The sequence below is a fragment of the Rattus rattus genome, chromosome 1 (genome assembly GCF_011064425.1).
Source record: "Rattus rattus isolate New Zealand chromosome 1, Rrattus_CSIRO_v1, whole genome shotgun sequence".
NCBI lineage: Eukaryota > Metazoa > Chordata > Mammalia > Rodentia > Muridae > Rattus > Rattus rattus.
In genome coordinates this window covers 174,948,034-174,961,031 of record NC_046154.1, presented here as the reverse complement: position 1 = coordinate 174,961,031, position 12,998 = coordinate 174,948,034, and the positions used below count along the sequence as shown (strand labels likewise).

Here is a 12,998-nt window from a genome sequence, read left to right as displayed (position 1 = left end):
AGCGATGTTTGCCTGTAAGAAAATTATCTCAACCTGATTTTATTGTTTGAATAGATATAATCAGTGGTTAACAACTTCCAAAATCATAAGATTTAAATAACTTGTTTATTCTTAGGTTAATTTCACCTGAAAGCAATATTTTATGAAGTCGGTCGCTTTGCCCAGGCCTCTCAAACCTATTGTAAACTTGTGCCAGCAGCTTTTACTACCTATTCTCATTCCATGTATTTTGTTGGGCTATCCCTTTACAATTTCTAATTGCAGTATTTTCTTCAAACCACCTTTGGTATATACTACCAACCAAAACTGCTTTAAAAGCGTTTCACTAGCCAGAGCTCACCATAGCCCAAAGCACGACCAACATGGGTAGAAACGAGTTCCCTACAATTTCTGCCTTCTGTCTCCAGTTCGTCCCTGTAAAACCACTAAGCAACACAATATTATTCCAATATTCCAGGGCAAACACCAATATTAATTCAACGTGCTGTTCCCTTTCGTTTCAGTTAAAACTTTATGATGCCAGCCCATCATGCCCAGAGGCATCTCTGACCACCAGTTTAACCTTTTAAACATGTTCTCATGACTTTGAGCCAAGCATGCTGGAAAATGTGTCTGCTGGGTTTCCCTCTTAAATTACAACTTTGAATGCAGCATGCTCAGGAATGCATGTCTTAACTAAGCATGCTCAGGAATTTGCCCTCCCCTACAGCAATTTCCTATAGGAGCATGTACCGCTCTCCTCATAAAATGTCATGCTTCCCTTGTTAAAGGTGGGAGTTGCCTTGGCAATAACCCCACTCCCCTTTACCTGATGTCCTTCTCCACTGCTTGATGTTTTGCCTGTGTTCCTTCTGGCTTTTCCCTCACTACCATTGCAAGCCCATTTTTCAGATGTAATTATATGACCTTGGAGCTGAAGAGATGGTTCAGTGGTTAAGACCTCATTGCTTTTGCAGAGGACCCAAGTTTGGCCCCTAGAACCCACAGCAGGTGGCTCACACCGACCTGGGGCTCCAGCTCCGTGGGACCCACTGCCTCTTCTGGCCTCAATAGGCACCTGTATGTATGTTTTGTGTGCAGACACAAAAGCATATATTCAATGCAAAATACAATAATTCCTTAAAATGAACCATCACATGAACTGAGCTTCCTAGTTACTCTTAAGAAGTTGGTGACCTTGTACAAATGCAAAGTGGGGCTTCCACCTTCTCCAGTTCTTAGTCATTTCGAAGAAAGAAACAAGAAGGCAATACATTCCTCTCCTAAAAGATGCCTCCTGCCCTTTAAGGATCCTCTCCGATAGTCGATCTAACAAAATTCTGATAGTAACCTCCCTCTGGAACCTAGTGCTTCATTTCTGCAGGAATCTGATGACCACGGGGGTGAGTAGACTCTGCCAGCCCTTCCTAAAGGCATTTCCTTCTTGTTTCATGGTGGTGTGGACTCATGTTAGTTTTACCTGTCCACCAGACCTTTAGGGTTTTTGCATACACCCCGTTGAAGAATCTGCATCTATTACTAACATAATACGGCTGTCCTCTATCTTTCCCCCTCTACTAACTTACAGCGAGAATTTAACACATGTTTAAGCAACGAACAAAGCATTGGGATCTAGCCACAAAACATCAAAGATGAAATACTAAGAAGACAGAGGTGTCCCCAGCAATTTAGAGGAAAATTCCTTTCTTTGGAGATGCAGACATAAGGGCAGCTGGGCTTTACCATAATCCAGTTTCCAAGAAAGAAAGGGGAAATAGAATTACCACTCAAGAAAAAACAAAGGGTTCCAAACCTATAAACCTACGTCAGGGGCTTTCCATGGTAATTTTAGCCTTTGTTCTCCTAGAGTTCAGGTAAAGGTTGATATGCAATACACCAAGACAGGTCAGTAAATGCGGGCTTCAATAGTCCCTGCTTTAGGTATGAGGAAGCCAAGGTTCACAACATGACCTGCTCAAAATGATATAGGGGAGGAAAAAAGCAGCAGGACCTCGTTCAACTCCAAAACCTATGCAATTTCTTACACATTAGCATTCAGGAGCAAACGAGTGTAGGTGGAGAGGCGGCGGCAGTGCCTGTGGCTGTGACTGTGCAGTGCTACATGCTTCAGGGACAACTCCCACCTACATGTTGATTTGCCTTAGCACAGAGCCCTCATGTGCAAGGTGGAGCAGGTGATAAGATCTTTATTTTGTAGGCAATGATAACAGGGCTCAGAGCATTGAAGGACTTGTGCAAGGTCACCCAGAGAGCCAGTGGCAGGGCCAACCCCACCCCCACAGACATTGCTGCATGCTCTGAAGATGTGGGGCCAAGGACACAAGGGAGACCTGGACCACTTGCCAGATGAATGAATGATTTGCTTAAAGGAAACGTAAAACCCCAACCTCACCAAGGAAATGCAAGGCTCTGTTCTTATTGGGGTGTTTAAAGCCTTCTGGAATTGCTGCGACACACAGGAGAAATAAAAACAAACGCACAGGACGAGCAGCCTTAGGTAGAGCTTCTCTGCTGCAGCTGCCAGCATTTATGAGAAAGACTGACTGTGACCAGCAATGACACGGGTGCAGTAGCCTCTCAAGGAGTCGAGGCTGTAAGCCGAGGCTAAGAAAACTTACCCACCTCCCTTTGACTTCTTCAGCAAAGCCAGAATCTTCAAGTAAAACAAGTACTTGAGAGACATCAAGTCCGCTCGAAGCCTGTCAACGAATTACAGCGGTCGTGAGTGCGAGGAACAGTCGTTTTCTCAGCTATTTAAACTCCATTTTAAGTCCAGCACCAACGTACTAAAGCCCATGAAATGGAGGCTTTGGCTGTTAGTTAATTTGTTTCATTGTTACTGAGCCTCACATGGTCTCGGGGGCAACTTAATCTGGAGCTGGGAAGTACCTTTTCTCCATGTTTTCCTATGCTACCAGTTCAGATTCATGTCCTCTCTCAAGCTTAGTTGACATATTGCTACCCTGAAGCCTCTTTAACTGCCCTGGAATTTCCCCCACCCCCAACTTCAAGCCAGCCTATCTATCTATCTATCTATCTATCTATCTATCTATCTATCTATCTACCTATCTATCTTCTTACCCATCTTCCTATCTTCCTATCTATCTATCTATCTATCTATCTATCTATCTACCTATCTATTTCTTACCTATCTTCCTATCTATCTATCTATCTATCCATCCACCTATCTATCTACCTATCTATCTTCCTACCTACCCATCCATGTATCCATCCATCCCTCTATCATCTACCTACCTACCTATCTCTATTGCTCTGTCTCTATCTCTGTCTCTCCCACCACCCCGCCCTGTTCTCCCTTTCTGTAGGCAAACCTGGTCTAAAATCACTAATACCCTTACTGCCTCCTGCCTTCATACCAGCAAGCCCAGCACAAAACTAGGTCTGTCAACAAAATGAACAAATTCAAGGAATGCGAGGGTGTCACTGTAAATTATAAAAATATTTCAAAGGTAATAAGGAAGGACAGTGAAGAACTATCTAAAATGCATTTGACAACTCAGATGAAATAGGCAGATTGCCTGAGAAACACAAAAGACCAAAGAGCCCTGAAGTACCGATACCAAGCTCGAGACGTAGCTCAGGGGAAAGATCACTTACTGAGCATGCGTGAAGGTCCTTGAAATCACCCACTCAGCATCTGGTTGTCACAGATACTGTAACAGTCCCGAGCCCAGGCTTCTTCCTCTACAACAGCAGTTCTCAACCTGCAGGTCAAATGACCCTTCCACAGGGTCATAGGACCTTGAAAAACACAGATATTTACATTAGGATTCATGACGGTAGCAAAATTGAAGTTATAAAGTAGCAAAGAATAGAATTTTATGGCTGGGGGGGCCAACACAACATGAGGAACTGGATTAAAGGGTTGCAGCATTACGAACAGCTGTTCTATAACATGGGGTGTTCCTGTAGCTGCCCCTAAGAGCATTCACTGCATGAAGAACCTGTCACACCACATGTCCTCAACAAGAGTAGAGCGATCCACTGGGTGCACACAGATCTGTTCTGACGAACCATCCACCACTCCATCTGCTGCGTGTGTGTGTGTGTGTGTGTGTGTGTGTGTGTGTCTGTCTGTCTGTCTGTCTGTCTGTCTGTCTGTCTGTCGCTGTGTATGTCTGTCTGGTCTGTCTGTCTCTGTGTGTATATGTCTCTGTGTGTGTGTGTCTGTCTGTCTGTCTGTCTGTATATGTCTGTCTGGTCTGTCTGTCTCTGTGTGTATATGTCTCTCTGTGTGTGTCTGTGTGTGTGTGTGTGTCTGTCTGTCTGTCGCTGTGTATGTCTGTCTGGTCTGTCTGTCTCTGTGTATATATGTCTCTCTGTGTCTGTCTGTCTGTCACTGTGTATGTCTGTCTGGTCTGTCTGTCTCTGTGTGTATATGTCTCTCTGTGTGTGCCTGTGTCTGTCTGTCTGTCTATCTCTGTGTGTCTGTCTGGTCTGTCTGGTCTGTCTGTCTCTATGTGAATAAGTCTGTGTGTGTGTCTGTCTGTCTGTCACTGTATATGTCTGTCTGGTCTGTCTGTCTCTGTGTATATATGTCTCTGTGTGTGTGTCTGTGTGTGTGTCTGTGTCTGTGCCTGTGTTTGTCTGTATGTATGTATGTATATATGTCTCTGTGTATGTCTGTCTCTGTGTATGTCTTTCTGATCTGTCTCTGTGTGTATATGTCTGTGTGTGCGCGTGCGTGTGTGTCTGTGTGTCTGTGTGTGTGTGTGTGTGAGTCTGTGTGCATGTGTATGTTGTGCTACACTGTTCATAGACAACAATGAATGCATAACCACAGAGGACCTCAGCAAGGCTGGACTCTAACTCGCCAATTAAAACCATCTTAAAGAGAGGATATTTTTCCTAACCATTAACTTTAGAAAGAGAGTTTGGGCTCTGGTTGGCAGCCTCTAGGTACACAGAGCCTGAATGCATGTGAAAAGCAGGAGTGCTCTGGAGAGAAATGCTGGGATTTTTCCATGCTCTAACTACTTGGCCAGTGAGCCTGTCATGGGCAAAGGTCCAGTGGGAGTCGCCAGCCACACAGGGGGCATTAGCCCTCAGGCAGAATAGAGTCAAAATGCTTCAAAAAGTTAAAAGGCTATTTTTAAAAGAAAAGAACACAGAGTATGCCTGTAGCTTGGCGTTAAAAATAAACCCAGGCCCTTCTCCATGCTTCTCACCCCTCCTTCCACAGCCCTGGCTGCTCACAAGGAAAAGGGGTTCTTGTCTCATCATGTTTCTTTCCTTTGGGCTTTTTTCTCTATTTTGTTTTCTTTCATTTTTTTTCTCTCTTTTCATTTTATTCCTAGCCTAAGGTGGGCTGCTGGCTGCTTAGTTTTCAGTTCACAAGAAAGAAAGAAAGAAAGAAAGAAAGAAAGAAAGAAAGAAAGAAAGAAAGAAAGAAAGAAAGAAAAAGAAAGAAAGAAAGAAAGGAAGGAAGGAAGGAAGAAAGCAAGCTAGCTGCATTTCCACTCAAAAAATTACAAAAACTTCCCTGGGGACCCCAGAGACGAGGTTGGGTAATGACTTAGAATGAACCTGTGTCAAGCGCTGAGAGAAACATTTGTGCTGAGTTTAGTTAAATGCAGCCCTGCAGACCCTGTCAGCTTTCCCTCAGGCCGAGGATGTGTCTGCAGGGACATTGCCTAGGCCAGAGCTGTTGGCCTAGTACTGTATAATGCTGGGTTTACGCACTGAGTCCACCTGAGGCGGGGCTGTCCGTGGAAACATTGCTGGTTCAGCTGATGACAGCGTATTTCACTAAACAATCCACAAACATCCAATAGATCACGGTGCCTTTTTTTCTTCTTCTTAAAATTCTAATCTGTGCTAATCCAAAAAGTACTATCTGCAGCTGACAATGTTGATTCCTTAGTAAGAAAAAGCCATCAGAAGCCAATAGGTTGACCAACAAGAAGACATGGGCCTGTGATATATGAAGCCTTCACTAGAAGAAAGGAAGAGAGAAAGGGGTGACTAAAAGGCCCAGGCCTGTTTACACAAAAAGATGAAGTCTTTAAAACAGATATCCCTTAAGCAATGTAAGATAAAGAAAATGGAAACTGAATTCATTTACAAAGATAAAGCTCTGGGGCTGGGATGTAGCACAGTTCTTACCTGGCTTCACTACCTCAGGGTTCATGTGTTGGAGGCTTGGTCCTTGGTTACATAGTGTGGGTAGATTAGGTCTTTGGGTGGGGTCTAACGGAACTTTATTAGGTCCCTGCGGCACCCTCTTCTGAAAGGATTGAGAGTTCTCATGCGATCCTAGCTAGTTTTTTCAAGATTTGTTTGTTATAAGAGTAAGCAAGCCTGACCCTGACTCTCTAGCTTCTTGTCTAATGGTATAGTCTCTCCTTCTTGAGCGCTCTCCAGGTCATGGTGAGGTGATTTTTTTTTTGGGGGGGTCTCTCATTAAGCCCTCACTAAGGATCACACCGATGCTGTTAACAAGTCTGTGAACACACAGAACTACTAGCTAAATAAATTTCCTGTGTTAATAAAGCTACTAATCTCAAGTTTCTTCATCACAGGCATCAAAAACTGACTAATGCACTAAGGCTTCCCACTGCAGAGTTCAGCTTCTGGGAGGTCTATGTAGCTCTTATAAGGAGTTTCTATATAGCCACTGACAGTATCTAAGACCCATTGAAGATTCTGTTTCTAGGCAAATATTCTCCAAATTTTATATATACATATATATATGTATATGTATATATATGTGATGATCAATAAAATATAATTAATAAATTATAGATTTGTTGTTTGTATGCATATTAATAAAATATCCATTTAAAGCATTAACAAATTAAACCTGTCAATATTTGTTTCTTGAGTAACAAATTCTAAAATTTCAGTTTCTTTTAGTTAAGAACTCTTAAGACTTAATATGTAGCTATCTGCTATACATTTATGCTTTTTGCTGAATGTTTATACATATCTACTTTTGCTATATTCGCTCATTTTAAAAAGTCAGTGGAATATTAATATGTGACAGGACTCAAGGTATTCCACTAGCATGATGCCAGGAATCTTGTGTATGTCAAAACAGTTGAAAGAATCATTGGTATCTACTTACTCCCTGGCGTTGTTTAGGAAGGACTGAAGATGACTGACCACAATACACAAAGTTCAGTAAGAGGAACTTAAATACAAATAAGGTCCATAGAATGGGCAGCTGCAGTGGCCAGGTTAAAAAAAGAAAAAAAAAAAAAAAAAAAAAATCCATGTCGTTCCACAAGATTCTAATGCTCCTAAAGGATGCACAGTAAGTTCATAATTGTCTTGTATATACAGTAAATGCAGCTCTTTCGTGAGTGGCCAATGAGACAAGGAGCCATTATCAGGCACACAATCCTTAACATCTGTTAAATAAATATGTGCACATGTCTAACAAGATACCTAGCTCTTCTTGATGGCAAACTGAAACTTCAAAGGATATCCCTCAATAATAGAATCATTGCAACAGTTAAAAAAAATCATTTAGTTGTAGCCAATTCCTCACACCAAAAACCAATTCAATATTTAATTTGACACAACCTTCTCTAACCGTTATGAAGAACTTTCCCAACATTCCCAACATTTGTGGAATAATGTCTTTGCCCTCTTCTTTATGTGGGGAAACAGAGGCAGAGGTGGGTGACTTGTTTCAGGTGCATTATACCAAGTCCTGTGCTAAGGTACAAATAGAACTCATTTGTCCAGATGAGGTATACTGCCTAGCCTTGTATCTCCTCCAGACACATGGGTGAATTCTATCCCTCAAGGACCTCCAAAGGTGTCATACTATTGACCCACCACCATTTCTCTTCTTCCACATACCCACTCTTGTCTCTTTTTTTTTTTTTTTTCTTTTCTTTTTTTTCGGAGCTGGGGACCGAACCCAGGGCCTTATGCTTGCTAGGCAAGCGCTCTACCACTGAGCTAAATCCCCAACCCCTCTTGTCTCTTTTAGTTGGCACAGTATGCCCACTCTCTCTTCTATCCTCACCTTGGCGCCACTGATTGGTTACTGAGGGGATGGGGTAGGGAGCAGCCTCTCTGGGGAGGAAGATGGGAAATAGTACAGAGCTGGAGGAAATGGCACAGCCAGGCGTTCAGGAGCGCACTGTGGAGGTGGCCTAGAGGGTTCCTGGGAAGAGAATGTCCTTTCATGTCCTGCCTCAGCACCTCACTGCCAACCTGAAAATTCTGAGACAGCCTGGGGAAGCCAGCGCCCACAGTCGCTTGCAGCTCTTCAGGCCGTTTAATAATTCACAAAGCAGAATATGCAATGAGCACCCTCCGGGCATCACATGCCAAGCGACTGGTATGGAATCAAAGGCAAAAAGGTCTGGGTCATGTCCCCTGAGAAACTACAGTTGGCTGCATGAGTGTCCCAGAGCTGGGACTGAACAGGAAACTCAACAGCAGCAGGCACGCTGGCCCCAGGGTTCATCGAGCACCACTCCTCTTTTCGCTGTGCAGCCTGGGTAATTCAGACTCTTGGGGGTTCCACTCTATAGGAGTGAATTCAGCAGTGGTCACGGCTTCCATGCTGAGATCACGCCTTCTCCTACACTCCTACCTCTGCAATAACGCCACCCAAATTTGCTGTGTGTGTGATAGTCTAGGTTCTGTTTGGACTTGTTTGACCTTTTCCATACAATTTTTTTTTATTTGACTATTCTTTATTATGCACGTCGGCTCAGGCCCTAAGTGTACCCGGTGAAGCCGAAGTTGGCGCTCTCCATCTCCTCCTTGGTGCGTAACCCATAAAGCTCGCCGATGAGGGGTGGCACCCATCGTGTGGTATGGAACATAGACTCCCCTACCTTCCAGTTGGGCACATCTTTCATGATGATGGCCTCCTCCTCCAGGTTCTCCCGAAGAATCTGCAGGGTCCTGCGGCCCTTTTCTGCCTGGAGGAGTGGCATGAGGGCGATCCTGGCCTCCAGGTCCTCGATCAGCAGGCGCCTACGCTCCCGGTTCCACCTCATTATTCTCCAATAGCCAAAGATCAAGGCCCCGATGTCCAAAGCAAACATGCTGTATCCCGACAGTCCCCGGCGGGGCAGGTTCCGCTTGTAGTCGATGGGGCCGTAGCCCCCTGGTGGGGGCATGTCCTGCTTCACCTTCGACGCCGCCATACTGTCAGTTCCATACAATTTTTAATGGATGCTACTCTCACTGCCATTACGCTCCTGAGGACAGTGCTCTGGTGACTTGCCCTGGATTCTCAGAAAGGGGAGCTAAAGCCTGACTCGAACCATTTGACCCCGTCATTCAAAATTCTGTGACCTTGGGAAAATCAACTCATCTGGGTCAGTGTTCAGCTTGTTTATTTTGAAATCATTCTCCACTCTTCCCTCCCATCTCTGCAGACTCCAATCCCTGGTCTCCTTGCCCTTGCGTGTGCAGTGAGTTCATGCAATGGGAGACAGTGGTGATCTTGGTGGCTTTAAAGAAGAAAATGTTAGGATGTCTCAGTAACTCTGGAGGGGACTTGTCTCCTCTAGGCTCCAGTCTCTGTGTTAGCCTCAGTGTCTCAGCTCAGGTGGCATCAACACCTCTGCCTCTCCAAACTGTGGTGATGACTTCAACGGATGCCAGTCCCTGGATTGCTTTGCATTCACTCTTTGCTCAGTCTGTCCCTTACACTGGTATAATTGGGCCCCAATTATTAAGTTTCCTTTGTGGGGGCTGGGGAGATAACTCCAGCTGTAGAGACCTTGTCTTGCAAGTATGAGGGTCTGAAGGATCTGAGGTCAGGCCACAGAACCCACATTTTTAAGAAGCCAGGCATTAAGGCTGGAGAGATGGCTCAGCAATTCAGAGCACATTCCGCTCCTAGAGATTCTGAGTTCAGTTCCCAGCACCCACATTGGATTGCTTTCATCTGCCTATAACTTCGGCTTCAGGGGATCTGACTACCATGGGCACCTGCATTCATGTGTGCATGAGCACACAACACCACACACACACACACACACACACACACACACACACACACACATCCATGTTCTGTCTCTCCCTGTCTCTCTGTCTCTGTCTGTCTATCTGTCTCTCTCTCTCTCTCTCTCTCTCTCTCTCTCTCTCTCTCTCCCCACTCTCTCTCTCTCTCTCAAACACACACATCCATGTTCTCTCTCTCTCTCTCTCTCTCCCTCTCTCACACACACACACACACACACACACACACACACACACACATTTTCTCTGAACTAGTAGAGTGGCATCAATTTTCCTGATGGATCTACGACTCTGTGCTGTGTCTGCTAATGAAATAATGGTCATTGCGCATACTTCAGAAGCTTGTTGCAAAACAAAACAAGTTAATATACCTTCAAAGGCTTGGAATGGAACCGGGTACACAATAAACACAATGTACACAGCCAAGGCACCAAAGTCCTTCTCAAGACCTCATCATGGAGACCCCTCAAGCCAGATGGATATCTTGGATAAATTAGGTAAAGAGAAGACAGAAGGAAAAGGAAAGGGGTACTGTCACTCAGGAGACAAAGGCGGGGCATCGGATTGGACACTGGAGACAGGGGAGAAGGCAGCATTCAAGATGATGCTCTGCTTCTGACTTGCGCACTCGCTCAGTAGCCGGTTATGGAACGGCTGCAGGTACGGTATCTGGTTACACAGCCTGCATTCAAACCCCAGCTCCGAGAACCGTTCAGCCTAGGTCAAGTGCTGATCCATGGTGCGCCTCCAGTGTCTAAGCCAGAGAGGATCGATGGCGTTTCTGTGTTGAGCTCTGGAAAGGGTTACATGAAGCAAAGGGCCCTGGATTCTTGGAGCTGAGCCTGGAAGATCTGGGTTCAAGGTTGCCAGTTTTATCTTAAAGACATCAGCAACAAAATAGGCAGCCGAGCCCAAAGAAATGGACCAAACTGTCCAGGACACGTGAGTAAAGCGAGACTACGCCGGTACTGTAAGACACAACCTGAGGTAAATGTCAATACTCAACTGCAGTGTTAAGTAGAAAGGTCAAGGAGACAACTGGGAGGGAGAAAGCGAGAGGCAGGAGGGCAGACTGCAGGGCCCATGGTCCAGCTGTGAGTAGACAACAACGACCTTGAACACAGCAGGGTCTGAGTTTAAGTTGGTCTTGTGGTAACTCTCTCTCCACCACAGTCTCCAGCCAGGGGTCCTCTGACATGACAGCAAATATCCTGCCTCCGTTAATGAGGTGAAAAAGCAAATGGTGACACCTGTGTCTGGCCTCCCACGGTGACCCCAAAGCATGTGGCACCCTGTTCCAGTTTCTGATGTGGACACAACTCAACTGAACCTCTGATGTTTTTCTGCATGCGACCATCTACAAGGTAAATATTCCTACTGGATCCAGATAGCTGGTTAAGATTAACATCAGCCCTGAATGTCAAGTCACATTTTACACATACACACTCCCTCTTGTTTCCTGTGTCCACAAACCTTACCTAGCATTTGTAACTTCTGATTGCTTATTTTGTTAAAGGATCTGTATCTAGAAAGTTCTTCCACATGTTCTATTAGAACCCCAAAGTCCAGACCCAGGCCTCCATCCAAGGATTCAATGCCACGCTACTGTGTGGTGGTATTATTTAAGGGTTTCTACCCCACCTTAGATCACTTATTCCCAAATAAAAGACACAAAACCTTTAGATTTATAATAAGCCTTAAAGCACCAGAGCTAGGCAGATATCAACCCTCTATGCTATTTTATCTTCTCCGCTAGTAACCCCGAGACTTTGCTTGCCATGCTCTACCTAAGCCACTCCTACTCCAACAGGCTGACCCTCGTGGCTAGGCGTTCACAATCCACTCACCCCATGGAATCTACCTTCTTCCTCTTGTCTCTTATGGTCTCTCTCTCAGACCCCAATCCCCAGTACTGAAGCCCGGCCTACCTCTCTTCTGCCCAGCTACAAACTGTAGGCATTTTTATTGACCAATCAGGGATAGCTTGGGGGACAAGGTTATATAGCATCATGTACATGAGGATCTCCTCCTCCTTAAGATCTCTGTGTGTGTGTGTATGTGTGTGTGTGTGTGTGTGAGGTGGACCAGATCTTGGGGGCCAGTATTTATCATTACAAAAGACCAAGCCTCAACTATACTGTGGGCTGGGGAGGGAGTCTGCAGAGGACAAGGAGAGAGTAGCTCAGCCCCTTGGCAGGAAAGGGAAACTGCTACGTCATCTGTCTAGCAGGAGTCAGTGGGAGTTCTTATCTTTATAATCATCCCTCAAAGCCTAGACTGACCACACATCTTTGAGAAACGGTGAGGACAAACAGAGTGCTGCTTTCTTCAATCTATGCACCAAGCTGCCTTTTTTAGTTTTATTTTTTTAATTTTTTAGCTTTTGTTTTTTATTGACACAAAGCCTCCCATAGCCCGGGATAGTCTTAAGCTCTCTATGTAGCTAAGGATAACGTTGAATCGGTCTTCCTGTCTCTAGGTCTTAAGTGCTGGTTTTACAGGCGTGGGGCATGCTTGTCTGGTGTTGGGATTTAAACCCATGGCCTAGTACAAAATTGTTGCTGTGAAAATGTAAAAAATAAAAAAGTATGGTTGTCTTTTATCCCCACTAGATCCGGCACCACAGTGTCCCAAGATATCTGCTAGATATCTTAGGGGAAACACATCCCAACTCCGTGGCGGTGGCCCAGTGTCTCCAGCCACCGCACACTTTCCTACACTCAAACCATCACGTAAAAGAACACATAAGGGCTAGAGAAATGGCTCAGAGGTTGAGAGCAGCGATTGCTCTCCCAGAGGTCCTGAGTTCAGTTCTCAGCAACCACACGATGGCTCACAACCATCTATAGTGAGATCTGCTGCCCTCTTCTGTATATATGCAGAACACTGTATATAATAAATAGATCTTTAAAAAACACACACACACAACACAATAATCTTTGACCCAATTGATAAGATATAATTGCCCACCTAAACATACAAAGCCCAGTACCATCTATCCCTTAGGAACATTAATAACAACCTGTAAATACACAGAC

At 44.8% G+C, this 12,998-nt stretch overlaps 1 protein-coding gene across 1 annotated transcript; it reads right to left on the bottom strand.

The window, feature by feature from the left end:
• Nucleotides 1-8,656: 8,656 nt before the first annotated feature.
• LOC116889990 (NADH dehydrogenase [ubiquinone] 1 alpha subcomplex subunit 13-like) lies at nucleotides 8,657-9,139 on the bottom strand. The gene has a single exon (XM_032890779.1). It carries the CDS (start codon nucleotides 9,135-9,137, stop codon nucleotides 8,703-8,705), a length of 435 nt encoding a protein of 144 aa, XP_032746670.1. The 5' UTR covers nucleotides 9,138-9,139; the 3' UTR covers nucleotides 8,657-8,702.
• Between the last annotated feature and the right edge of the window lie 3,859 nt (nucleotides 9,140-12,998).